The sequence below is a fragment of the Triplophysa rosa genome, unplaced genomic scaffold (assembly GCF_024868665.1).
Source record: "Triplophysa rosa unplaced genomic scaffold, Trosa_1v2 scaffold442, whole genome shotgun sequence".
NCBI lineage: Eukaryota > Metazoa > Chordata > Actinopteri > Cypriniformes > Nemacheilidae > Triplophysa > Triplophysa rosa.
Window position 1 is genome coordinate 6,194 of NW_026634445.1, and position 26,781 is coordinate 32,974.

Genomic DNA, 26,781 nt, shown 5'->3' on the forward strand with positions numbered 1-26,781 from the left:
GTTTAACATCAACATAAAAGAAAGACCTGCAACCAGAATAGGAATCCTCTCAGTCACAAGTGCCATCTATGATCCTTTGGGTTTTCTCGCCCCTGTTATACTACCAGCAAAGACTATTATGCAGAAGCTGTGCAAGGAGAAGCTATCATGGGACAATGAGATTTCAGCACAGTACTCAGACAAATGGCATAAATGGTTACATGAGCTGGAACGATTGGCTGATTTCAGTGTAAAAATATGTGTGAAACCAGTGGACTTTGGAGTTACAGCAACAGCACAACTCCATCACTTCTCAGACGCAAGTGAAATAGGCTATGTTGTGGTTTCGTATCTCAGGTTAGTGAACGATGATGGGCTTACTCATTGTGCCTTTATGATGGGGAAGTCTCGTGTGGCACCATTAAAGCAGATCACCATTCCACGTATGGAGTTGGCTGCAGCCGTTGTGGCTGTAAACATTGACAAGATGTTAAAAGAGGAACTGGAAGTGAAACTGCTCGAGTCCACATTTTGGACTGACAGTACAACAGTTTTGAGATACATTGAAAATGAAAAACTTCGGTTTAAAACATTTGTTGCCAATAGGATTGCCATTATAAGAGAGTCAACCAAACCACAACAATGGAGGTATGTCAACACCTCAAAAAACCCAGCGGATTGTGCATCCAGGGGACTCACCTGTGAAAGGTTCATGAAAAACATAAGTTGGATTCATGGTCCCTCCTTTCTCAAAGAACCAGAGAACATGTGGCCTGAAAAAATTCTTGTCAAGTCCATACAGGCAGACGATGAAGAAGTCAAACAATCAGCTTCAGTGAATCTTGTGTGCACATCAGAAGGCATGGACACTGTGATCAGGTTAATTAACCATTACTCTGACTGGTACAGATTGAAAAGAGCCGTGGCATGGATCCTGTGTCTCAAAGACATGCTTATACAGAAGTGTAAAACGAAGAACACAACGACCATTCAAGCAGCTCTAACTATGCAAGACTTAACAAGGGCTGAAAATGAGATCATCAAGGTCACTCAAGGTCAAATATTCAAAGATGAAATCTCCATGTTGCAAAAAGGTAATTCATCTGTAAAAAGGAGCAGTTGCCTTTTCAAATTGGATCCAAAACTGGAAGATGGAATGCTAAGAGTTGGAGGTCGCCTTGGGAAATCTTCTATGCCCGAACATGTAAAACACCCAGTCATCATTCCTAAGTACTCACATGTCACTGAGTTAATATTACGAGATATTCATGAGAAGATTGGACATTGTGGACGGAATCACATGCTCTCAAAAATGCGACAAAAATATTGGATTCAGTCCGCAAACTCCATTGTGAGGAAGTTTCTCTCAAGATGTGTGATATGTCGAAAAATAAGAGCAAAAGCTGGAGAACAAAAAATGTCAGAGCTGCCGTATGACAGACTAACACCAGATCAGCCACCCTTCACTAACGTGGGGGTAGATTATTTTGGACCGTTCGAGGTTAAACAAGGAAGGAGCTATGCTAAACGTTACGGTGTATTGTTTACCTGCTTGACAACAAGGGCGGTGCATATAGAAGTTGCACATACATTGGATACTGACTCATGTCTGAATGCAATCTGGCGCTTTGTGTGCAGAAGAGGTCAAGTGTCAATCATGAGAAGTGACAATGGGACGAATCTTAAAGGTGCTGAGATTGAACTGCGTAAAGCTATTCAACAGTGGAATCAACAAAAAATTGAAAGCACACTCATGCAAAAAGGAATACAGTGGATATTCAACCCACCTTCTGGATCTCACTTTGGTGGTATTTGGGAGAGGCAGATAAGATCTGTCAGAAAAATCCTAAAGGCTGTGCTGAAAGAACAAACACTGAGTGATGAGTGCTTGCATACCTTCTTATGCGAGGTGGAGGCAATAATAAACGATAGACCACTTACTACTGCTTCAGATGATCCCATGGATCTGGAACCGTTGACACCTAATCATTTGCTGTTGCTAAAAAAGCAACCAGCACTACCTCCTGGACTTGTCAACAAAGAGGACATGTACGTACATCGCAAATGGAAGCAAATTCAGTATCTTGCCGACCTATTTTGGAAGCGTTGGTTGCGTGAATACCTACCTTTGCTCCAAGAGCGTCAAAAATGGTCACAAGTTAAAAAAAACCTTTCGGTAGGAGATATTGTTTTAATAATAGATGAGTCTTCACCAAGAAATTCATGGCCCCTGGGACGAATCATAAATGTGTTCCCTGATAAACAAGGACTTGTAAGACGCGTGTTGGTTCAAACTAAAACCAATACTTTGGAAAGGCCAGTTGACAAGTTATGCCTTGTCTGTGAAACGGACTGTTAAAACATACAACAAAAGTATCTTTTTTGTATGAAAGAGTCATGGACATTTTACAAGATAAGTTCCGGACAGTTTACTACAACACGGTGTGTTTAAAATATGTTTAAAGCATGCTTAGTGTGAATAATGTGGATGTTAAGTTCATGGCTCCATTGTTGTTGATAACGTGATAATTGCCAGTCTTCCTGCCTGTCAATTAGGGGCCGGAAATGTAGGAGCCATATTTAATTTATTATGTTATTATTATTATTATATTTCTTGTGCTCTTAAATGTTGAAGTTGTTGTTGGGCTTTATTGTTCTCCTGCACGTTTTTGCTATGGTTACCCGGAGCGTGCGCAGTTGTGGCTTGCTCCGGGGGCTCGTGATGTTTTTTTTTGTTTGTTCGTTGTACTTAACGTTTTTGAAGAAAACCCGAGTGCGGAGCAATACAAGTTTTTGACCGTTATCTTTAATTCTGGCAATTTAAGTCTGGAGTGAATCAACAAATAAGTTGTTGTACATGCTGCTGGAATTCCTGTGAACGACTTTGTAATCAATAAAAAGCGAATTGTTGGACTACAAGTGTAAGTCTTGTTTACAAGAAGTCAGACGCAGTATGGATACGAGTAGAAACTTGGACTACTAGAAGTGGATTAAGTACAAACCATCACATGTACACTACAGTGGTTATACATGAAGCATTTGCATGATTGCTGAATAAATAGTATAACTGTTGTGCCATTTTACTATGTAAGGAATAAATGACTATAGGCCATTTAATTAGTCAACCAATTAGAATGAAGCATAAACTTCATTTACTTCAATAGGTGCAGCAGCCAACCATTGTCCGAGACCTAAATACAGCGTGGTACTGGGTACAGAATCACAGACACTTATTCCGTGGGGAGGTGACAGAGCCTGCCTTTTTGCAGATGAACAGGGGTGATCAACAAAATGCCATCAAGAACCTCTTGGGGGGTCAATTCTCTGAGGCGAAGGATGCCTTTTTGTTTATATTTCATTACCAAGAAGACATGGAAACATTTTTGTCGTACTGTGTTGATGACCAAGGCCTAAAGGTCAATGCTATGTTCTACAAAGAGAAATGTAGTGTGTGAGTGTGTGTGCGCGCGTGTGTGTGCGCGCGTGTGTGAGTGAGAGAGAGTGTGCATGTGCGTGCGTGTGTGTGTGTGTGTGCGAGAGTGAGCGAGCGTGTGTGAGGAATGGAACAAATGTATAAATAAATTGAAAGAATATATATATAACTGTATTCTGTGTGTTTCTTAAATGCAGTTAAATATCTAGAACAGTTATGTAGAACCTATCTTTAGAAAATGAATAGAAAGAAAACACATCTGTATGAACATCTGTATTTTCCAAATTGTGTCTAGCAAATTTAAACAATTCAGTTTAATTTGACCATTTATTTAATTCAATGAAGTTAATTTGTGCCACATATTAACCAAATTTTAACCGAAATGGATCGGGTAGTTATTTTTTATGACCACCTTAAAACAAACATGCAATATAATTCAGCAACAATTTAACAAGCCAGGAAATATCTCAAAGCATTGTAAGAAACAAATGAAGAAAAAAGAAACTTATACAGATATAATAAATACATTTATTAATAAATGTAATAAAACATATATATATTAAACTCCGAGTGTAAAACAACAGCAGTAACGGTATAGCCTACATACCCGAAACTGCCGTAAAGTGTTTCGATTTATTTCAGACAGGAAGTGACGTCAGTTTCGCGCATGCGCGGAACAAATCGTGTTTCCGGGACGGATCGGGTAGCCACACGCACCACCGTTAACCTTTTAAACGTTTTGCAGGTCTGTTACTGCGGGAACATTTCCACGCCTCTAAACATGACGCGGCACAAAACTGAACATGATTGGTTGCTTTACCTGTCAGTCGCGATAAGTTCCAGGTCTTGCTACGAGACTACTCGAACACAGAAGCGGGAAACATTTGAATCTGAAAAGAGAATGGCAGAAGCCAGTATTTCATGGGTTCAGGATCAGTTCAGCTGTTCAATCTGTCTGGATCTACTGAAGGAACCAGTGACTATTAACTGTGGACACAGTTTTTGTATGAGCTGTATTACAGACTGCTGGAATCAGGAGGATCAGAAGAGAGTTTATAGCTGCCCTCAGTGCAGACAGACCTTCACTCCAAGACCTGCTTTAGGAAAGAATGTGATTCTTGCTGAGATGGTGGAGAAACTGAAGAAAACTAAACTTCAGACTGATCGAGCTGCTCCCAGTTATGCTGGACCTGAAGATGTGGAGTGTGACGTCTGTATTGGGAGAAAACGCAAAGCTGGCAAGTCATGTCTGGTGTGTCTGAACTCTTACTGCCAAACTCACTTTGAACGACATGAAGAACTTCATTCAGGAAAGAGACACAAAGTCACTGAAGCCACTGGAAGACTTCAGGAGATGATCTGCTCTCAACATGACAGACTGCTCGAGGTTTTCTGTCGCACTGATCAGAGATGTGTTTGTTATCTGTGTTTGATGGATGAACATAAAAATCATGACACTGTATCAGCTGCAGCAGAGAGAACAGAGAAACAGGTGTGAGCAAATAAAATACAAATATAGAGAATATATGAGAAAGTAAAGAGAAAATAAAATTGTACAATGGAGTATTGATATGATAACCCGAATAGTTATTTGTTCAACAGAAACCACTAGAGGACAACCAGAGAAAACACCAGCAGAGAATCCAGGAGAAAGAGAAGAAGCTTCAGGATCTCAGAGAGGCTGTGAAGACACACAAGGTGAGTTTTGAGTAACAGAGAAACATAAATACTGCTGCTGTTTCACACTCGGTTTCAGTTTAATCCTAATGATTCTGTGTGTGTGTGTGTGTGTGTGTGGGAAGGGTAAACCCTACGGTATGGGGACAAAATGTCCCCACAAAGATGGCAATATCCAAAATCCTTGTCCTTGTGGGGACATTTTTCTTGTTTAGAAACAAGCTTATAAATCATACAGAATTCACTTTTGTGAAAATCTAAAAGAGCAGACAGTTGCGTGTGACTTTTAGGGTTAGTGGGTGGGTTAGGGAATATGATATACAGTTTGTACAGTATAAAAACCATTGCGTCTATGGAATGTCCCCATAAAACATGGAAACCCAACATGCGTGTGTGTGTGTGTTGCGTGCATGTGCGTGGTGACAGCGCTCTGCACAGACAGCAGTGGAGGACACTGAGAGGATCTTTACTGAACTGATCCGCTCCATTGAGAGAAGACGCTCTGAGGTGATACAGCTGATCAGAGATCAGGAAAAGACTGCAGTGAGTCGAGCTGAAGGACTCTTGAAGGAACTGGAGCAGGAGATTGATGATCTGAGGAGGAGACATGATGAGATGGAGCAGCTCTCACACACAGAACATCACATCAGTTTCCTTCAGGTAACACAACACTGTCCTGTATTTTATCTATGAAAAGTGCAACTATGAACTCCTTCAAACCCTTTAATGTTTTATTCATTTTTAGAGGCTTTGGTACTGGTGTACTAGTTCTTCTCTATTTTTATTTATTCCTTAACTTTTTTTGTATTTGTATTGTATTATGTGCTGAAAAATAACTGCCTATTGGATTATTATTCCCTTCATTCCCCAGTATGTTACAGGATTAGATAATGAACTATCAGCCTCAATAGAAGAGTCATAATCTGCCCTGGAAACCAGTCAATGTCCATGTCATTCTATTTTATTCTGTATGTAGAGTTTCCAGTCTCTCTCATCATCCTCTGGATGTACAGACAACATCACTGTCAGTTCTCTTCTCTTGTTTGATGAAGTGGGGAAATCTGTCTCCATACTAAAAGAAAAGGTGGAGGATTTCTGTAAAGAAGAGACTGAAAATATATCTGGCAAAGGTAAAGAACAACAACAACTTCGACCTTATACAGAATTTAAAACAGGAAATGCACAGCATTATAAATTAGTATACATAAGAATCAAACTTATTTATTGTTTTTACATGAGAATTGTAATTTTATGTTACTTTATTTCTCTAGTTTCGTACATTATCATTATTCCCACCAATGATCCAAGTACCAGGATGGAGTTCATACAATGTAAGACACTTTCTCAATTACATATCAACATATAATACATTATGGCCCGGTTTCACAGACAGGTCTTATCTTAAGCCAGGACTTTAGGCCTTAGATTTATATATTTAAGGTGCTTTTTTAAAAATAGTAGTAAAAACATTACTGGTGGGCATCTTGAGACAATTCAATGGCACTGACATATATTAACATGTCTTTTGCAAACTATTTTCTGTTAAGACAGCTCCAATTTGCATTTTAGTCTGGGACCTTGTCTGTGAAACCGGGCATAAAACATGTTATTTCAAAATAACCATTTGAAAGATGCTTACAATTTTTCAGCAAACAAATCCATAGCATGCTATGAGTAAAGGTTTGGTATAAATAAAGTAGAGTTTGGTTTTAAATATCATTTTTGCTTTTTAACTATATCAATGATTAAATAATCAATTATTATATGAATTATTCTGCCTTGCCTAATGTAATTCATCTTAAAATTAATAAAGTTGCCTTGTTAATCTGAGACAACATATTCAGTAAATATTTTTAAGTGGGATATTTATTTATGAAAATCTATAATTATGAGCGAGACCACAAGAGTTGATTTATTGTTCTGTGTGATTAACTTTGTCTTTAGAAATCACACAGAACAGCAAAACATATTTGTAAAGTCATATGAGGTAAATGTTAGTTGCATGAATTATTTAACTGCTTTAAATTAATAAATGATCTCATATTGTTTATATGAGATAACTTTTTCACATATAGCTACAGTATATAGGCCTACAGAGTTGTCCGCCCTTCCCCCAAATAAACAAACTCACACTTGACATGAATATACACATACATATAAACTTTAAAATATGATGTATTTTATATTATTCAGATTCCTGTATGTTCTCTCTGGATCCAAACACAGCACACAAGAATCTCTGTCTGTCTGAAGGAAACAGAGCGGCTACTGGCACTGACACAGAGCAGCCGTATCCTGATCATCCAGACAGATTTGATTACTGGGAGCAGGTGTTGTGTAGAGAGAGTGTGTGTGGACGCTGTTACTGGGAGGTCGAGTGGAGTGGAGATAACACTGAAATTGTAGTGTCATATAAGAGCATCAGCAGAAAGGGAGAATCAAGTAAATGTTTATTTGGATGTAATGATCAGTCCTGGAGTTTGGTCTGCTCTTCCTCTAAATGTTCATTATGGCACAATAACATAGAGACTAAACTCCCAGTAGTGTCCAGCTCATCTATATTAGGAGTGTATGTGGATCACAGTGCAGGAATTCTGTCCTTCTACAGCGTCTCTGACACAATGACCCTCATCCACAGAGTCCACACCACATTCACTCAACCTCTCTATCCTGGGTTTTTGTTACGTAAGATCTCAAAAGTGAAGCTCATCTAACAAAATAAAGGTTTGCATTTTGATTTAAATACACAAGTGTGATCTAAAATATTAATATAGTTTGACAAATCGAAAGCTACATTAAAATACATATATGTTAAACATAGATTGTACCTTTCAAGAAGAAAAAGTTTCATGTGTACAGTCTGTCATCAACATTGTTGAATGTTACAATATGTTAAGAAAGACAGTTAAGGACAAATAAAGTACAATTAAACCTACAGATATTTTCTTTACTATTCTGAGTGTTCACTTAAGACTATATTTCACTTTTTCTTGACCACTTTCTATAGCACAGATGTACTGGACCAGATGTCTTTCTCAAAACATGTCAACAAAGTGTGCTTTATATTTAACTGGGTTATCTTGAGGCTTGGTTACAAGCAATAACATTCATTTCATTTATCAGTTTAATTTAAAATTGGTCAGAATGAAACCAACTTCTTAAAAGTCAATATGCAGATCAATATACTAATTTACCCTTCGTTTACAAAAGCTATTTAAAAAGACATTTTTGCATACGCATGGGTTTTGATCGTCTCATACACCAAAAGTGTATGGGCATTAAGCATCCAAGCAGGTGCTTTCAGCAGGTAGGATCACCTGTGATGAGCAGTTTTTAGAGGGAAAGTGATGCTTTGGTTTCATAGCTCTTGTGCAGCATCCTCGAGTGAGTAAAACTCTGACCTCAGTGGAGGATTTGACACTTACATTCATTTTGTTTGTTTGTTTTTTTACTCTGTGGTCGGTGTCCTTTCCCTGCTGAAGGCACGTCTTCAAGACACAAAGCAACTTTCTCTTGTGAGTTATGTGGATGTGTTTTGCGTCTAGAGTGGATTTGAAGTCAGTGCGCCTCAGATATTTACTGTTTGTGTACTTGATCTACACGATATGCTGTGGCAATGAGAGTTACGATACTGTGAGAAATGAACTTATCTATCTATTTATCTATTATGAAAAATGTACTGTTCATTTGTATTCTTCATGCAGTTACTTATGTCCATCATATGACAAATCCTGTGTTTCTGAAGATCTATTTGTAAATAAAACCAAATTTCCCACAGTAAAAACTTAAGTTGAGATGGAGTGTACTGCCAATTCTGTTGAATCTCATTGTGAATCTCATACCGTGCAGGCAATGCTGAGCTTGATCTGAATGTGATTCTGGCCGGAAATGATAATAAAATAGCTGTGCCATTTCTGCAAGCGTCATCTGTTAGCTGGACTATTACTCTAATTCTTAAATTATCCTAAGAAAATTTCTCATAGTTATAGAATCTTTTATTATTCAAAATAAGATCTCAATATTATACATGTTCCTTTTCTTTTCTTTATATTGACTATGTACAGGAAGTGCAAAAAGTCAACCTTCGTCCCTTAAGTTATGGCTCTCTCTCTCTTTCATTTGCAGCCGGAGGCCACGTGACCTCCATCATGTTATATTCAGAAATGTTGCTGCTCTTGTTTGGCCTGATATATTGAGGGATGTTTTTTTTCTCGTTTTCTTTTTTTGAAATATCACAACATGATTTTAAATTCTGAAATGAATACAGTAACATCCTTTAGGACATACAATTGATACTTTATCGAAACAATTGCGAATGTGGTCTTGATTTGACATGAAGGGTTAAAATATCAATCGTCGTTCTTATTCGTTGCGCTACTGTTGTGATTTTTCCTCTTTTGCTCCGAAGAAACGACTCTTGAGTCAAGGTTTTGAAACCAAAAGTAGTTAGACTTTATTCTCACAAAGTTGAAACAAAGCCGAGTTGGATTGCAATGCAACAGCCCAACCCTGGTTGGGGGCAGACCTTTATAGTGTCCTTACACACACACACACACCTAAGTTATTGGGGGTTACCCTGATACCTTTAACAGATGTCTGATCTCAGCATTCCTAGCTGGTGAGGGGGGGTTACTAACAAAGACTCTGGTATTTATGACTAGAGATGAGCTAACAAAGACCAGATCTTATGTAGAGATAGATTTATAATAGTAATGTAAAGTGTACATGATTCCTTTATATTTTGGTCAATAAAATCTTCAACACTACCTACAAATAAACTTTTCTTTCCATTCACTCATTTTTTAAGACAACATGAAACAAAACATTTTGTTCAACATATTGGAAATCAAAATGTCAAACATTCTACCATGAAATATAACATGAAGAATTAAGTATACAACACTACTGTAGCTAAACATGAACTGAACATGATGTAAAAGAAAAAAAACATCTCATTTCCTACATTCTAAAACAGCTCTATGAGGATATTGTCAAATACAAAAGAGGATTTCAGAACTTTATATGCAAACAGTATCGCAATATTTTTAACAAAGGTTTTGAAACAAAAAAAGTGAACTTTAAGTGTAACATGATTTAAAAAAGACAAAACAAGAGTGAAGGCTAAAATATCAGATGAAAGAATGTTTGTGTGGGTTCAAACACTGAAATAGAAGGCTTTAGTGAGAAACTGCGATGGCATGTGTCCTTTTGAATCTGCGCACCTAAACCAGGACTGTGGAGCTAAACCCTTGAAGGTCACTTCCTGTTTACGGTTCGGTAACAGGAAGTCCGCAAAAGTGAACCCTAATGTGAATGATCTGTTTCCTGGATTACTGCATCTGCCTTTGGCCGGCGTACACAAGCAGCTTTGTATGTAAAATCAGGCTATACAAATTATTCACCTTTCGTAATCAACATAGCCAGTTAAAACACATTTAAATAAAAAAACAAAGACTTTGGCACACGAAATAATGGTAAAAACGTCTAATTTTCTGTTATACAGCGGGTTTTAAATGAAGTCCAATAACAAATCAAAATCAACAAACGTGAGAAGTGAAGATAAACCCTGACCCATCGCTAACCCTAAAGCTCGCAGTGCTTTCTCCAGCATCAGTTTTAGAGTCCTCACGTGAAGACTTAAGCGACATCGCTCCGTTCCAAGCTACCTCCTAAAGACACTATCGTTATCAGGACATTCTATCGATCAAGGCAATATAAAGAAACAGGGCATTAGGAACAAGGCGACCCTGTTCTCGTAGGAGTCAAAAAGGCTTCATAGTTCTACAAGGCCTAACGGATGATCGGCTAACTCAATAAAAATGGCACATCTCATAAAAACCCACACACTTGTGAAATTATGTATAAAAACAAGCGCTGTAAAAAACATGAATCTCTAGTAAACATAACACTGTTGATATAACACTCTAGGTTGGTGTATGGTATTCGGCTTGTGGTTATGGTACGGAAAGCTCGCGAGAATGTGCTTTTCAAAGGTCTCGGGTGATGCGTTTCCGCCAGAAACATTCATCCGTCACATCCGATCCCACGTTTACAATCTAGTTTGACTAGAAACTTAAAACGCACATACATTGAATTTCACTGGATGATTTGTGCCATATACTTTCCATTCTGTTTTTAAAAGGTAACCCTTTGTAAACCATCAGACAAATTTGGATAAAGAAAAGTGAATAAAAAAAAGAAATCTCTTGGTCTACAAACATGCAAAAACTGTGTTAGGTCAGACAGGACGAAAACGAAGAATTCTGGGTTATATTTGAGAGTTGAAACAATTCTTTCTACATTTACTACTGTATACTCATGTTATTCCAAACTTTCATCTGCAGAAGATATTTTGAAGAACGTTGGTAACCAAACAACACTGGACCCTATTGGCTTCTATTGTATGGACACAAAACCACGAAAACATTTTTCAAAACATCTTTCATAGTTTTAAATGACATGAGGGGGAATGACTGGGAGGGCCACATGCACTCTGTTGCTCGCAAGCAAATAAATCCAGCAAGCAGACACTCTGCTTGCTCCTTACTCCACAAAATTACACAAACAAAACAAAAAGGATGAAATGAAGATAATCACAAATAGTTGGGATAACTCAAAACCCTAATAAAAGAAAACACTGATTAACAAAGGTGAATCAAATAAATATAATAAACAAATTAAGAAATACTAAACAAAAAAACACGAGAAATCAAAAGAAAAGAAAATAAGTCAAACCACACAGGTAAACACTGAAGACAGTCAGGCGCTGAGAAAGAACAGTTTAATTTAGGCAAAGCAAACAGCGCCTCCGGACGATAATTCCCGCGTTGCCCCAGCAATCAATATTATCCGACTGCAATATCGGAGGCTGCACTCTCAGCACCGCACTTCTAGGACCCTAATTGGTTTTTACAGCCCCACCTACCGAATCGGAGTTAGGAGAGAACCGTATTTAGGTCCCTAGTTTTTGAGGTCCGAAAAAGTGCAACTAAGACAGTATATCCACCCAATTCTTATTACTTAGTTTTTAAAAGGTTTATTACACACAAATACTATATTTCATGCAATTAAACCTTATTGCTAACAGCTGAATGTTGAGTAATTATTGTGACTAACTAGCATAATATAATAAGTATGAAAATTTAATTAAACAAGAAATCATGGTATTCCCTTTTTAGTCACTAGATCAACCACATTTCAAGTACAGAGTGAAGACACTCTGGGCGCAGATTTAAGATTGTGTTTATTTAAAATCACAACTGAACAGTTGAACAAACAAAATAACAATATAAATAAATAGACTTAAATTAGGCCGAAGCCCAGAACTTGACCAATTTATTTATTCATCTTTTGTCATACTATTGCCTGCACTGAGCTGTGTCCTTGAATAGACTACACAGTACATTACAAAATCTAGCACATGGTATTTTAACAGTCAATTATTATGATGTCAAATGTAACAATCAATATTATAGAAACAGTGTCAAAATGAAGAGACATGCATCGTGGGATTAACAAATTGACTGTGAGCACGAGACAATTAAAACATTAGGATTAATTTAAATTACTTAAAATGGAAAAATAATGAGTAATTAACAAGGTTTCACAATGAAGAGTGCTACAGTTTATTGTGCTGGCTAGGTCTAGAATTAATAATCATACCATAATCACAAAATCAACACACGCTTGCCAGTCGTGCTAGTTTCGCTAAACGAATATACTTACAACTCGTTTTACAGCATTAGAAGCTTATATTGTGGCTATATATCGCATTCAAGACTATTTAGCAACTCACTTCGGCTACATTAACTTTCCAATAAAATGTTAAATGTTTTTAATGTTGAACTAATAAAAATTAATTCAAATTTGACACTCACACTCTGATTGTCCTCCATTCTGGAAAGATGCACTCGACTCGTCACTTCCGTTGTCGCAGGGTCCTAGAAGTGCTTCCCCAGAAATGCGGTCCTGAGAGTGCAGCCTCCGATATTGCAGTCAGATAATACTCCCAGCAATACGGGAGCTGATCTACCAGGACGCAACAGATCTGTCTGTAACACATATCATTTAGACAAATCAAAAATACATAACATATACAAAGTTAAACCAATTTAAAACCACATACCGTAAAGGTACGATCTCCAGGGCCCGTTCAAATAGGCGCACAACCCACAAGTTAAAACTCCGAGGCTTGTTCAGTCTTTAAAAATGACCATGCACACATCGGGACGCACATGTGCGTCAACTCGAACCATGAAGGAATGACATCAACAAAGTGGCAGTCACGACTCACGAGGTCGCCTTCAATGCTCTTCTGAAACAACAAATAAATAAATCAACATAAACTAACATACTCGACCAAACATACCTGACGGCCGGGCGACTGACAATGACGCGGAAACGAGGGCGGGATTCCTAGCTGTCACTGTGCTAATTCACCACAGGATTTAAACATTCCCGCTACCCAATGATAGGACAACCAATGATCAGAACCACCAATCACGTCTAACAGGAACAGCTTTGCTGGTCCTATCACATTAATATGAAGGAATTTTCCGTATTCCTTTTTACAGTTGTTTTACCTGTATTTTACATTTTGCACTGCATAGAATTACATTTTAGCATTAATTTGAAATGTCTGCAAAATAAAGGAAAATGTACTGGTAATTTTCTGCCAGTACTTTATCCGTTTTTTTATGTTGTTTTTTTACAGTTGTGAAGAATCAGCTTTAAACATGAATTTAAATACAAATATCAAAATGTTTAAATAAAGGCACAAAAACAAAGCTTTTTGGGGGGATTTTCCACATTTAAAGCTTGGGATTTCTCAACTCAGACTTGCTGGACAGTTTATTCCCACCACTACATTAGTAACGGCAAAGGTTTTTGGTTTTTTGCTTTTGTATGGATGCTTCATTCTATCCCATTATGACTCCAGCACATGGACGATCATCTATCAAAGTCACACAGATGCTAAATATCACAACGAAGAGCGGAATAAGGATAATATTTAGTGATATTTACAGAAGTGTGAAAGGTTGTGCATTTTATCTAAAGGAACCGAAATCAAACAGATGGTGAGTGATTTATTATTTTCTACATATTGATACCAGAATGTTTATGCATAATTATTCTGTTGTCATTAAAATCTGACAGTTTAGGACTTCATTTTTGTGTATCTAAAGGTATTCATGTCCATCAGAAGTTTGTTGATTGTAAGCTGCTAGACAATGACAAACCAGGGAATATACATCATTGGATGCATTTAATGGACTGGATGTGGAGGAGCTCACCTATTATGTGGAATCAAAGAGCATCCACAGTCAATTTAAATGGGTAATATGGGAAGAGGGTGGATGGCGTCATTTAGAGTTTCTGTACGAAAATATTTATCAGCCTCTTTGCATTAAAGTCTTGAGAAGGTATCTTCATGTGGAAAAGAGCAGTGTGATGAGAAAAGGTGAGACTGTACTTCTATTATACTTAATATAATAGATATTACCTCTATCAAGGTCCAGCTGGTGCAGTTTTATTTTATAAGAGGGAGTTTTAAGTAATTTGACCTCATATAATATAATAATTTTAATTATTAATAATAATTTTATCTCATACTATACCTATACCTCAAAGCAACAGTTATGATTAGAGGATAAAGAAAAGAGGACAGGGTATGATGGTTAATTTGTACATCATTGCAATGTTCAATAATTGTTTATTAAACACTTATGGCACTTTTGTCCAAGTCTTCATTGTCTTTTTAAATATCGCAATAAATATTGCACCGCAGCCATTACATCGAGGTATTATCGCACCGTGAGATTTTGATATCGTCACATCCCTTGAAATAGTGGTAAAGAAAAACAATATTCCTCAATAAAACAATCAAACCAGCAATGAAACTGGTTTACAGATTCTCAGCTTAGCACACAAAGAATTTACATGCAGAGTGACTACTACATTACTTTACATAACGTATTCTTTTTCTTAAAGCTAAAACAACAAACTGCATTCAAACTTTGATTTGTACATTATTCCATTATCATGTGTGCTATCTGTTTCAGATTGTTCTTAGATTAAATTGAAAATCATTGACTTGTTGACTTTGACCAGGGGCGGACTGGCCATCTGGCATACCGAGCATTTTCCCGGTGGGCCGCTAACGTATGGGGCTGGAACGGAGGCTGTGGCCGCTAACGTGACTAATTTTATTGTGCTGAATCACTGTATAGTTTGACTATGTTTTGTTTCTAAACTTTCTTTCATCTGGTAATGACATTACCTTGATGTAGGAATCCAAAGACAAGATTTACAGTGAAACATTTATTTGAAGCTCAGTTAAGTTATAACCTAATCACATCAACAAGACTCAACAACAACTAACTCAAGAACTAGTCAAAGATTGTGTCTGAAACTGAATGTTAACATTTGAAAGTGGGTCTTTATGTAATAAAATGAAAGCGGAACAGAGGGAGAGCAGTCTAGACTCCAGGACTGAAGTAGTCACTTTGTTTCTGCAGCTGTCGCCTTAGCTGCAGAAGTAAAAGACAGAGATAAAAAATAAATAATAATCAATAAAACCAATGATACTTATGTCTATCGTAATTGAAGCACAAGCAATTTCACATATGATCACATTTACACACTTTTTTTTCTAAAAGATTTACAGTTAAACTACAATATACAGCTCTGGAAGAACTGCAAAATTATTTTTAGCATGACTTTACTATTTATAGGTATGTTTACGTAAAATTATAATTTTTTTTAATTCTGTAAACTAGCGACAACCTTTCTCCCAGATTCCAAAGTGTTCAAAATAACAAGAGAAGTGTTTTCAGACTGTGAAAACTTCAAAGAATACAAGTTTATATTTATACATGAAAAAAAAAACAATTCATTTTTCCAAAGAGTTAAATATTTGATGGATAAGCCTGCTTTTTCTTCACAGCTCGCTGGGCCTTCTCTCAGTCTTCTACTTGCAGTTGGGTGACTTTATTCCATTTGGCTTTTGTTGAAATTCATGACCAAAATACATGTAAAAAGGCACATTTGGAGTGGTCTTCCAATTGTGGTCATCATTATCATTACAGTTAACATTCTTCATGTGAATGGACCTTCCAAGTAATGCATCATTCCTGTTGTCAGCAACCATTTTTAAAGCTCTCTTTATAGACGGTTTCATGGGACCCAAGCACATTCCCACAGTTACGCTTCTAGCCCAAAGTTAACTTTCGGTCTTTGTCTGTTTATCGGTCTGGCTAATGGCACAGTAACGTTTGTTTATGTTGTTGCCGTTGAAACCATTTATAGTTATTGGCCCTGACTCATTTAAAATAACACAAAACAACCTTACAGAAAAGACACATGAATTTACAACATGTGTTTTACATGTGCAAAGACACACGTGAAATGTGTTTTTGGAACATTCTTGTGTGAATACCATGTGAATTCCCATGGGATCACATGTGCAACATGTGGTGACTTGTGAAAAACGTGATCACACGTGGAGACATATCACATATCAAATGTTTTTTTTGCACATGTGAATTTCATGTGTCTTTTCTGTAAGAGTTGATAAACACGATTTACGTTCATCAGAAAGGGATAAGCTTAAAACATCAACCCTGTTGCTATCATCTTACTAAAATCTTCATACAACTTCATTTCCCTTATGTTGAGCCGGTGTTAGGAGATCATCATTGGATTCAGATTCAGATTGCTTTGGTTTGTGCATCAAACATTAAACACTAAGGGAAGTTTCACCTTCATCTGCGGTTTTTGCTGGGATAGTCCGAATAGAAAGTCCAGCTGTGGTTGTCTTTGCAGCACCTGCTGCCTCTGTGCCTTCCGCTCTCTCTTCTTACCCTTTACTTGTTCCCAACACCCCCAAGCATCCTCACCACGGCACCACTGCAGATATTCTTCCTGTATCTTGCTTTAAGAAACAAAACCAACAACAGATGACTAAAATAATTATTTGGTGTAATCCCTCACATCCTTTAATTCACAATTAAGTTCCCAAACCGTGTTCACCTTCACAGCTTTGGCTTTATTCGTCTGCTGCATCTGTTCAGTTGAAGACGCCTCAGCCATGGAGTCCAACGGCAAGTCACACACGCTACTCCCTTCCCATGCTGACACATTCAGTACACATAGATTTAAGATCTATATATAAAAGGTGTTTATCTAATGTATTTAGTCGAAGTGAATTTTAGGTCAGTTGTAAACATAAGATTAATTGCATTTGTCTGCATGACTCTTTTATAATGGTTTGAAGGATGACTTAAATGGATAGTTCAATTTTTATTTGAATTGTCTGTTTTGTGTATATTCTACATTGTGTCTTCTGTAAAGCTGATTTGCAACAGTGTAAATAGTAAAGAGCGCCACTTTTAAATGAATATATAGTATGTGACTTGATTGTATTATCTCAGTATGTAACTAAGAGAATGTGTCTTACATTGTAGGAGCTCCACGCTGGTCTTGGGTCCATTGAAGAGAACGATTTCAATGTGTGAAACTAAAGAAATAAAGTGACATCATTTGATTCGCTTGTCATACTCCTTTTAACACGCTGTATATTTATTCTATTATATGCTACTATATGTCTTCCTGAGAGTAAAGTCTAAGATGTTTATGTTACCTTTGCCAGATATCTTTTTAATCTCTTCTTTACAGAAATCATCCACCTTTGCATTCAGTTGAGAGACAGATTTTCCCACATCATCAAACAAGAGAAGAGAACTGACAGTGATGCTGTCTGTAGATTCAGGTGGTACAGTGAAAGACTGTAAACTCTACATGAATTGAATAGAACAAATAGACCAAAAACTTTATTTCTCCAAATCCACAATACAATCTGAAATGTACTCGTTTATTGTATTCTTAGTGAAATTCAGTTTGCATTTTTATCTGCATATTTATTTATTGTGTACAGAAATCGTTCATAGGTCACACCAAAGGGCACTGATTGATGTAAGATACCTATTGTTGCACTATCAATAATATGTATACCATCAAACTGTAAACTAAAGTCAAGATTATAGCTTTTACAGCATACAATTACTGTATATGTTATACTGTACAGTGTTGAGTCACCTGTAGGAAACTGATGTGATCTTCTGTGTGTGAGAGCTGCTCCATCTCATCATGTCTCCTCCTCAGATCATCAATCTCCTGCTCCAGTTCCTTCAAGAGTCCTTCAGCTCGACTCACTGCAGTCTTTTCCTGATCTCTGATCAGCTGTATCACCTCAGAGCGTCTTCTCTCAAAGGAGCGGATCAGTTCAGTAAAGATCCTCTCAGTGTCCTCCACTGCTGTCTGTGCAGAGCGCTGTTACACACACACACACACGCACGCACGCACGCACGCACACACACACACGCACACACACGCACACGCGCACGCACACGCACACACGCACAGGCTGAAACTGAGTGTGAAACAGCAGCAGTATTTATGTTTCTCTATTACTCAAAACTCACCTTGTGTGTCTTCACAGCCTCTCTGAGATCCTGAAGCTTCTTCTCTTTCTCCTGGATTCTCTGCTGGTGTTTTCTCTGGTTGTCCTCCAATAGTTTCTGTTGAACGGACAAATAACAGAACTGTTCGGGTTATCATATCAATACTCTACATGTTGTACAATTTTATTTTCTCATACATTCATTCTACATATTTTAAATATTATTTGCTCATACCTGTTTCTCTGTTCTCTCTGCTGCAGCTGATACAGTGTCGTGATTTTTATGTTCATCCATCGTACACAGCAAACAAACACATCTCTGATCAGTGCGACAGAAAACCTCGAGCAATCTGTCATGTTGAGAGCAGATCATCTCCTGAAGTCTTCCAGTGGCTTCAGTGACTTTGTGTCGTCTACCTGAGCGGAATTCCTCATGACGTTCATAGTGAGTTTGACAGTAAGATTCAAGACACACCAGACATGACTTGACAGCTTTGTGTTTTCTCCCAGTACAGACGTCACACTCCACATCTTCAGGTCCAGCATAACTGGGAGCAGCTCGATCAGTCTGAAGTTTAGTTTTCTTCAGTTTCTCCACCATCTCAGCAAGAATCACATTCTTTCCTAAAGCAGGTCTTGGAGTGAAGGTCTGTCTGCACTGAGGGCAGCTATAAACTCTCTTCTGATCCTCCTGATTCCAGCAGTCTGTAATACAGCTCATACAAAAACTGTCTACAGTTAATAGTCACTGGATCCTTCAGTAGATCCAGACAGATTGAACAGCTGAACTGATCCTGAACCCATGAAATACTGGCTTCTGCCATTTCATAGATTGTACAAACGCAGAGACGCCTCAAAACAGGTTTCTGTTTCCGGGAAGGAACAGGAATCGTGTTTGAAAAACGTCACGCGTGCAAAACGCTTTAGTACTCGTTTACACGCTGAATGTCCACTAGGTGTCAGTATCACAAACAGAAAATTACACTTTAGATTTATTGTTCACTCTAATTGTGTTACACTTGACGTTCAGTTTTACACGACTCCGAATAGGACACTCTGGATTAAATCATTCATTGTTTATAATAGGGAAACATCAAAAGGGTTTATGTATATCGTGTGGTAAAGCAGAGACAGTTGAGCGTGTACTTCTACATTGTGCATGTGCAGTGTTTACAAGGAATGAGAAGACATTTAAATTGAAAGATTTAGGATTAATCCATTTTAATCTATCAACTTTGTTAAGCATTGCTTCAGAACAGACAGGAATACAGAAATAAATATTTATATATCTCAAGAGTCCTGGATTAGAAAACAGAATTTAAGATGCACTTACACTTTTTTTTGTAATATTTTGTTTTAAGTTTCCCCATTAATGCTTCACACTCCAGTCCAGTTGGTGGCGGTAATACACCATAAATTGGCTTGTCAACCACCATTAAACAACACAACAAGAAGAAGAAGTGCTATTTGCCGAGGTATTTGGTTTAATAATCATTTAACATGATTTTCATACATAAAATTTTGATACTCACATATTACATCAATGTGAATTTTGTGAGGTAGCCAATCTCGTGTGTTGACTGATGTAGCATATGGCTCATATTCACATTACAACACAAGATTAAATCGACAAATATGTTGCGCTGAAATTTAACAATAAATACTGCAGTATGTCTAAATAAAAATCTTTGAGAAAAATCATATGATTGCCTTTACCTTCACAATTATTCTAACATTGAAAATATGTCATTGACGTGTTCATGTCATGTAATTTGTAATTTTAATGTAACGATGCAAGAAACAGCCTTTTTTGGCGTCTTATAATCATTCAGTTAAATAATTCACTTGTTTAGCATAACGTTACCTGTCTTTCCTGCCCCTCAATAAATTCAATAAATTTGTTCTCTAGATTCATTAACCTCACTTTCACTATAACATGCCAAACCATGTGGCCATTGACTTAAGTGTGTTTATATCCTATAAATTAAAATATGACTTGCTTGGAATAGGTCAAATGATATGGCTACTTGACAATAATATTGCGTTCTTGAGTTCTTTATTTAGCTGGTATAGTATTGTAAGATATGTTTATGGTACCGTGACAACCGTCCGCTATACAACTTTACATCACATCTTTTTGTGATTGTTTTTGTCAAATTTAGATTTCTCAAGATTATCAGTTTTGTTGACCATCTGGGAAGAATTCATTTGGGCCATGCAAGTAAAAGTGCAAACATATTGTTGCTTTAAAGATTTTGAAATTGTATAGGCAGCGGCCGTGTGTGTGTATATACATATAGGCCCTACGGTGGCCGCTAGGTGTCACTACGCTGCAACTGAAGAAAACACATGCAAACACAAAAAACACAAGCAAATTCAGAAAGCATCTTCATTAGTTTGGCGACACATTCCCTGCAAATTCTCGTAACACAAACAAACACAGAAACGCGCTGCAAATACTCGTAACACAAACAAACACAGAAACGCGCTGCAAATTCTCGCAACACAAACAATTACAGAAACGCGCTGCAAATTCTCGCAACACAAACAAACACAGAAACGCGCTGCAAGCTGCACAAATGACAACGGAAGTGTTTCCGGGGACCCCAAAAACTGATGCACCTGACTGGAACGCGCTTCAAATTGACTGTTCAAATTCGTTAGTGGCGTTGTCAGACACGTTGAAGGTAATTGCTTTATAACTTTATTTTAACTTTCTTAACGTACGTCCGTAGGATATTATTAGCCTGTCGATTTGAACAGTTTAACAAAAACTGAGACGTAGTAGCTGCTTGACTTACTTAAACAAGTGTCACTATAAAAAAGTTTAAAGGTTTGAAAAAATTATTAAAAACTTGTCAATTTATTCTAGTCGACATAGTTAGCACCTTGATGTCATTAATCCAATTATAACATTTATTTCGCCACTTTCTGTAATAACATGGGCAACAGAAAACAAAACCACGTGCTAATAACGTGAGTAACTTATACCTATGTTTTCAGATTAAAATGTATTGTCCTTTCTGTGGCTTCAAATGGTCGAATTTGCCCAGATTTTGCAGTTCATGTGGGCGAGATGTATCTTTTGTAACTGAGAAAGCCCCTAGAACTGCAAGTGATGACCTTCATGGGTCACGCCAGTCTTTGCTCAAAGGTAATTTTCTCTTGCAGAGCTCCCTATCTAATGTTTGATGTTTTTGTATGTAAACCAGCATTTATGACAATACCTAAACCCTATAAAATTATAGTAACTTCCTTTTTATCTCTTTCTTATTGTGTGTGTGTGTGTGCGTGTGCGCGCGCGTGTGTGTGTTTGTTTCAGTGACTGATACAGGTGCCATTCCAGCTAGTTCATCTGTTCTCAACTTCATGAAATACAGACAACTAAAAGAAAATGAAAGGAGGACATTTTCAAAAAGTAAAAAGAAATCAAAGAAAACAGTGAGGGTATGTTGAAATTAATGTTCAAGATTATAAATTATTTTCTAATAATAAATTAATAATATAAACACTCATCATTGTTTTTCATATTTTCTGATTAATGATTTAGATTTCTGTTGGCATCATGACCAAGACCAAGAATGGTTTCAGGCCCATAAGAGGGAAAAACCTACCTCTACAGGTTGAACCTGAGTGGTCATTGGAGCAACTTTTGCCAGCTGCCATAAAAAAACTGAAAGACTTCAATCGAGACATGGAAGATGGAGAATATGTCTTGCTATATCCTGATGGCTCTCAGATAAAAAATATACCTGGGACTGACACACCTTTTACCATTGGGCAATACAAAGAGGCCATTGGAAAAGCTTATCAAAGGATCACACTGTTCATCTGCGTGCTTGAGGACTTTTTGTCTAAGAGTAAGTATTTAAATAGTATGTTTTATGTATTTAATGCACATGTACAGCTTTTGAGATTTGTGCTTTGTAGAATTCCAATATTGCTGCGTAGCCTATATTTACTGAACATTTCAAATGGAAACTCACCCCAAAATCTTTTGTGAGGTCATGAAGATGAATCAGTTTCAGAATCAGAATCAGAAGATGAGGATGAAGTTGTTGTTAGTGTGCCATCCGATATGTCACCCCTTTCTGACACAGTGGTAGGTGGTACATCTCATGGATTTAAGTGTTTAAGATATCTTTGCCTACAGTACAGCGTAAATGCATTAAAATCCCCTGGGGGGTCAAATGGAATAGAAACGCAAACAGGAATAGAAACTGTGTTAAGGCTAGAAATGAGTTTAGGGTTTTATGTTTACACTTGGTACTGTTGGCAGCTTTGGTCAAGTCCTGAATGCAGTACACCAGAGTATAGACACGGGTAAGTTAGTTTTCTGCAAACACGTTATTTTGGTCCCTGTGCCAGCTGTATCAATATCAATATTTCTCAGTGCATTCACTTTTGAAATTGACCATTAATCAAGCAAAAAAACACAATTTCTGCTACCTTAAATGTATCTAAAAATTATTTAAAATAATTTGTATGTTTTAGGTCAACCACAACACCAGAATTATCTAAGGCATCAACATCACAGTCATCCAATGTCCAAGTATGTAACGTTCTGATATATTCAACTGTAAATTAACTTATTTTTAGGGTATTTATGTGAGGACTTATTATTGTGCTGTGTTAATGGTGCTGCAGGCCGAGAGTGCATCCCAGCAGATGTCTACCTCAGTGACTGCGTGCAACTCACTGACTCCGTCCACCTCCGTGACTCCATCCACAAGTGGCTTCTACAAGTCCGTACTAAGTCATTAACACTTTCTGTCATCATTAGTGTGGTATAAACTTATTAAACCGAGACATAGTTTTTATGAACTGTGTGCTCCTAAACACTGGTTATAAAATAACATAAAGTACTGGACTGCTGCAACAACAAAACATCTCGGTTTCACAATACATTCTGGATTAACTGTTTCATTGTTCTTGTACTTCCTTTCCACAGTACATATACCAATATCTATGCCCCTGTCATTATTGACAGCAGTTCTTCAGATCTTGAAGATGAAGAGAAACCACAAGAAAAAGACTGGTACTATCACATAAGCAGAGTACACTCAATAATTGTGTGTTTACTGTTAGCTGTTCTTGTTTCTGCCCATCAGATACAATATTTGTCTTAAACTTAAATACATTTTTAGTTGCCTTCACTAGTAAAAATTGTATTAAACTAAAGAGAAACAGCTTGAAGTTATGCTTATTGTTTGCTTATTTTACAGTGATGGACAAGATGGACTTACAGCTGGGGACATAGTATCAAATCTAGCACATCATCTTAACAGAACGTCCTGTAACAGATTTAACATTAACAGGGCCAATGTCTGGGATGGTGCTTTTAGAGGTTTTAGGCGTTCCTCATTTGACCCCACCTGCAGCATGATGGTGAAATTCACTGACGACATTGGGGCGATGGAGGAGGCTTTGGATACTGGGGGGCCTACTCGTGAGTTTTTAACCCTGTTAATGGATGCCATTAAAACAAGGAGAGTTTTTGAAGGCAAAGACAATGCAAAATATCTTTCGTTTAACAGTAAAGGTAATACTTTTTATAATGTATTTTTTACTTTTATAAAATAAAAAAACTTTATAACACCAATTTATACTAACAATATGGGTTTTTTTTTAGCTGCAGAAGACAATGAATATTTCCACATTGGAAGAATGATCGCGGTGTCTATTGTCCATGGAGGTCCAGGGCTGTGTTGTCTTTCCCCAAACTTTTTCCTTAACCTTATTGGTAAAGAAAAGAAAATAGAGGCCCCAATTGAGGACATGCCCGATGACGAGGTCAGGAAGGCCCTGCTTGAGGTAATTTTGCTAGGCTGGAATAAACTATTTCAAGAAATCACTTTGTGCCTTCAGCTGACACACAACAATATGAATACTTCAATAGCTGTATAAAAGTATATTTTAATACACTAAGCGCATTGCTTAATATGGGATGTATACAATTCCTACATTTTCAATATTGTCTGTTGTTTAATTTTAATACCTGATATTATATGATATTAAAAGGGTAGTTTTAATATTTCAAAAATATATTTATTCAACATCACTAGCAGACTTTTTGGTCAGTATTTTGATCCAAGGCCAATGAATACATTTATGCTGATGTAATGTGGTATTAGATTAATTGGCAATGACCAAAATTCCTTGATTTAGAGTGTACAGATGCTGGAGGGTAAATATCAATAATTAATTTGCATTATATACATAAATAGGTACAGTAAAGAAATTGCACAGAAAATTATTCTCTTAAATTTTTTTATTACTCTTCTGTGTTGGTATGGTGTCTATAATTCACATTTTTTATATTTATGTGTCATTGTGACCAGTACAAACCACTGTTTAAAAATATATGATCGAGCTTGAATAAATGTGGTATGTTAACTCTTCCAGCTTTTTTTTCCCAATAGATAAAAGATGCTACATCACTGAATGAACTCCGGGAACTTACAGAAAAGCACTCCAGCATGCTTCAGACAGCAGGCTGCTATAGATTCATGATGAATCTGGAGGATAAGAAAAGAATAGTTGATGAATATATGCAGTGGTATTTTATCTACCGAAACCAGTTTTCAATCCAGAGGTATATTCTCTACTGTATTTTTAACTGATATTGTTTTTATTCTCAATATGTGGACACGTAACCTTATGTAAACCTAATATAATTTCTAATATAAAGTTTAGTAGTGTTTTTCTTAAAATAAGTGTTTTAAATGAAATATTTCTCTAATTAATTTAAGTAACAAGTGTCATGTCATTTCTTACTTTTGAAATGTATCTTTCAGTAGTTGTTATTCACCTTTTGACTGAAAATGATGCAATTACAGCCACTGTCACCTGATATATTTTGTAGATTCAGGGATGGACTAGCAACATTGGATTTTTTCAACGCTTTGGAACAGCATCCTTCACTTTTCTTCTCATTCATGTGCTACACTGAGACCAAGCTCACAGCTGATGCTGTGGAAAAAATCTTCCATGTGCAGTTGAGTCAACCTGGAAGCAATGACCGCAATGAAGAGGCCAGGGTACTGAGCTACTGGCGAGATTATCTGCTTTATGTGGAAGGTATTATCTATGATTAAGATAAAAAAGGTACAGAATTATCTCTGCATCAAAAAGTGAGATATAACAAGACATTTATGTCAGCATAAAAACCCCTCAATTAGAATGTTTCCCAAAATAATCAATTGTTGTACCATCTGTGGTTTAGCAGAAATAGCAATTCTGTGTTATGTGCTCAAACCCTTTTAGTTTATGGGTTGATCATTACATTGATTTGAAGGAAGCAACCAGAAAGAAACAATTGCCACAATTAATTAAAAAACTTAAAATCTAATATTTTTTGTCCTGCAGAAAAAGAAGCTAGTCCAACTTTGAAGGATGTCCTTATGTTTGGAACAGGGTTAAAGGAAGTTCCTGCTGGAGAAATACAGCCACAGCCACAGTTAGTTTTTCAGAAGACCTCACGCTTTCCTGTGGCAAATGTGTGTGCTAACACAATTAAAATCCCAGTCTTACAGAGTTACGAGGAGTTTCAAGAAGCCATGGATTACGGCATCCAAAACTCCCCTGGGTTTGGGCTTCCTTAATGTAGCACTTCCTTATGAAGTAGCACTCAGGTTAATGTTTATGCGATTTAAGATGGTAGGCTAATATAATAATTACACAGTAACGTTTTTGGTAACCATGTAGGTTTTATTTTGATAAGTGATTCTTTTTGGAAAGTTAATACTGTTCTTGTTCTTAGACACAAAACGTCAAGATTGTTAAACTCATCTGTTTATTAACCTGTTTGTAAAAAAATAATAATAAACTACTTTGAAATGTATGAATTTGGTTTTTAGTCCTTTGGGCATTCACAGAACTCCCGCATTGACTGTTCCTTTTAAAAACCACATCAAGCCTACCCAGTAGATTACAAAATGACTTATTGTTTAAAGGAAGGGGAAACACATGCATGATAACCAATACTAGTTTTGCAGAATCAGAAACTGATTATTTTAAAGTCCACACATACTTTTTAAGATTATGTAATTCTCAACAGCATCTGTCCAGTTGACTGGTGGAACCAACCCACCCAGTCTCTGTGAATTCTTAAAATCAAGATGGAGATTATCATCACCACACAGGCTGCGCTGCGCTGGCAAAATGTTCTCAAACTCTCTTAGGACTTCCTCGGACACTGGGAATCCACACTCCCTTGCATTAAACCTAAGGC

General features: G+C 37.0%; 3 protein-coding genes and 1 pseudogene across 7 annotated transcripts; 3 read left to right on the top strand and 1 right to left on the bottom strand.

The window, feature by feature from the left end:
- The first annotated feature begins 376 nt into the window (after window positions 1-376).
- On the top strand, window positions 377-1,640 carry LOC130550835 (uncharacterized). Its single transcript, XM_057328340.1, has 2 exons — window positions 377-1,073; window positions 1,618-1,640. The coding sequence occupies exons 1-2, from the start codon at window positions 377-379 to the stop codon at window positions 1,638-1,640; spliced, it is 720 nt and encodes a 239-aa protein (XP_057184323.1).
- A 2,305-nt stretch (window positions 1,641-3,945) lies between these two features.
- On the top strand, window positions 3,946-9,240 carry LOC130550834 (tripartite motif-containing protein 16-like). 2 transcript variants are annotated; one of them, XM_057328339.1, is made up of 7 exons: window positions 3,946-4,904; window positions 5,015-5,110; window positions 5,516-5,749; window positions 6,066-6,219; window positions 6,361-6,420; window positions 7,283-7,813; window positions 8,102-9,240. In XM_057328339.1, the coding sequence occupies exons 1-6, from the start codon at window positions 4,080-4,082 to the stop codon at window positions 7,801-7,803; spliced, it is 1,890 nt and encodes a 629-aa protein (XP_057184322.1). In that variant the 5' UTR covers window positions 3,946-4,079; the 3' UTR covers window positions 7,804-7,813; window positions 8,102-9,240. The 2 variants fall into 2 exon arrangements, with proteins under 2 accessions (XP_057184322.1, XP_057184321.1); XM_057328338.1 differs by having other exon boundaries at window positions 3,947-4,904; window positions 7,283-9,240.
- A 5,535-nt stretch (window positions 9,241-14,775) lies between these two features.
- On the bottom strand, window positions 14,776-19,426 carry LOC130550837 (E3 ubiquitin/ISG15 ligase TRIM25-like; annotated as a pseudogene).
- Window positions 19,427-19,977: 551 nt separating this feature from the next.
- On the top strand, window positions 19,978-26,517 carry LOC130550836 (G2/M phase-specific E3 ubiquitin-protein ligase-like). Of its 4 annotated transcripts, none has more exons than XM_057328343.1 (12): window positions 19,978-20,023; window positions 21,552-21,702; window positions 21,871-21,995; window positions 22,099-22,408; window positions 23,043-23,100; window positions 23,196-23,293; window positions 23,500-23,586; window positions 23,774-24,090; window positions 24,181-24,362; window positions 24,971-25,143; window positions 25,414-25,628; window positions 25,917-26,517. In XM_057328343.1, the coding sequence occupies exons 6-12, from the start codon at window positions 23,217-23,219 to the stop codon at window positions 26,150-26,152; spliced, it is 1,287 nt and encodes a 428-aa protein (XP_057184326.1). In that variant the 5' UTR covers window positions 19,978-20,023; window positions 21,552-21,702; window positions 21,871-21,995; window positions 22,099-22,408; window positions 23,043-23,100; window positions 23,196-23,216; the 3' UTR covers window positions 26,153-26,517. The 4 variants fall into 4 exon arrangements, with proteins under 4 accessions (XP_057184326.1, XP_057184327.1, XP_057184325.1 ...); XM_057328344.1 differs by lacking the exon at window positions 19,978-20,023 and adding an exon at window positions 21,148-21,235; XM_057328342.1 differs by lacking the exon at window positions 19,978-20,023 and having other exon boundaries at window positions 21,456-21,702.
- Window positions 26,518-26,781: the final 264 nt, after the last annotated feature.

Coding starts and splice junctions, on each gene's coding strand:
- LOC130550836 (XM_057328341.1), top strand. CDS start 22,627: ATGTCACCCCTTTCTGACACAGTGGTAGGTGGTACATCTCATGGATTT. Junction 23,101..23,195: donor CACAGTCATCCAATGTCCAA/GTATGTAACGTT, acceptor ATGGTGCTGCAG/GCCGAGAGTGCATCCCAGCA. Junction 24,091..24,180: donor TCTTTCGTTTAACAGTAAAG/GTAATACTTTTT, acceptor GTTTTTTTTTAG/CTGCAGAAGACAATGAATAT.
- LOC130550834 (XM_057328339.1), top strand. CDS start 4,080: ATGCGCGGAACAAATCGTGTTTCCGGGACGGATCGGGTAGCCACACGC. Junction 4,905..5,014: donor CAGAGAGAACAGAGAAACAG/GTGTGAGCAAAT, acceptor TTTGTTCAACAG/AAACCACTAGAGGACAACCA. Junction 6,220..6,360: donor TGAAAATATATCTGGCAAAG/GTAAAGAACAAC, acceptor TTATTTCTCTAG/TTTCGTACATTATCATTATT.
- LOC130550835 (XM_057328340.1), top strand. CDS start 377: ATGGGGAAGTCTCGTGTGGCACCATTAAAGCAGATCACCATTCCACGT. Junction 1,074..1,617: donor AATCTCCATGTTGCAAAAAG/GTAATTCATCTG, acceptor CTTTGTGTGCAG/AAGAGGTCAAGTGTCAATCA.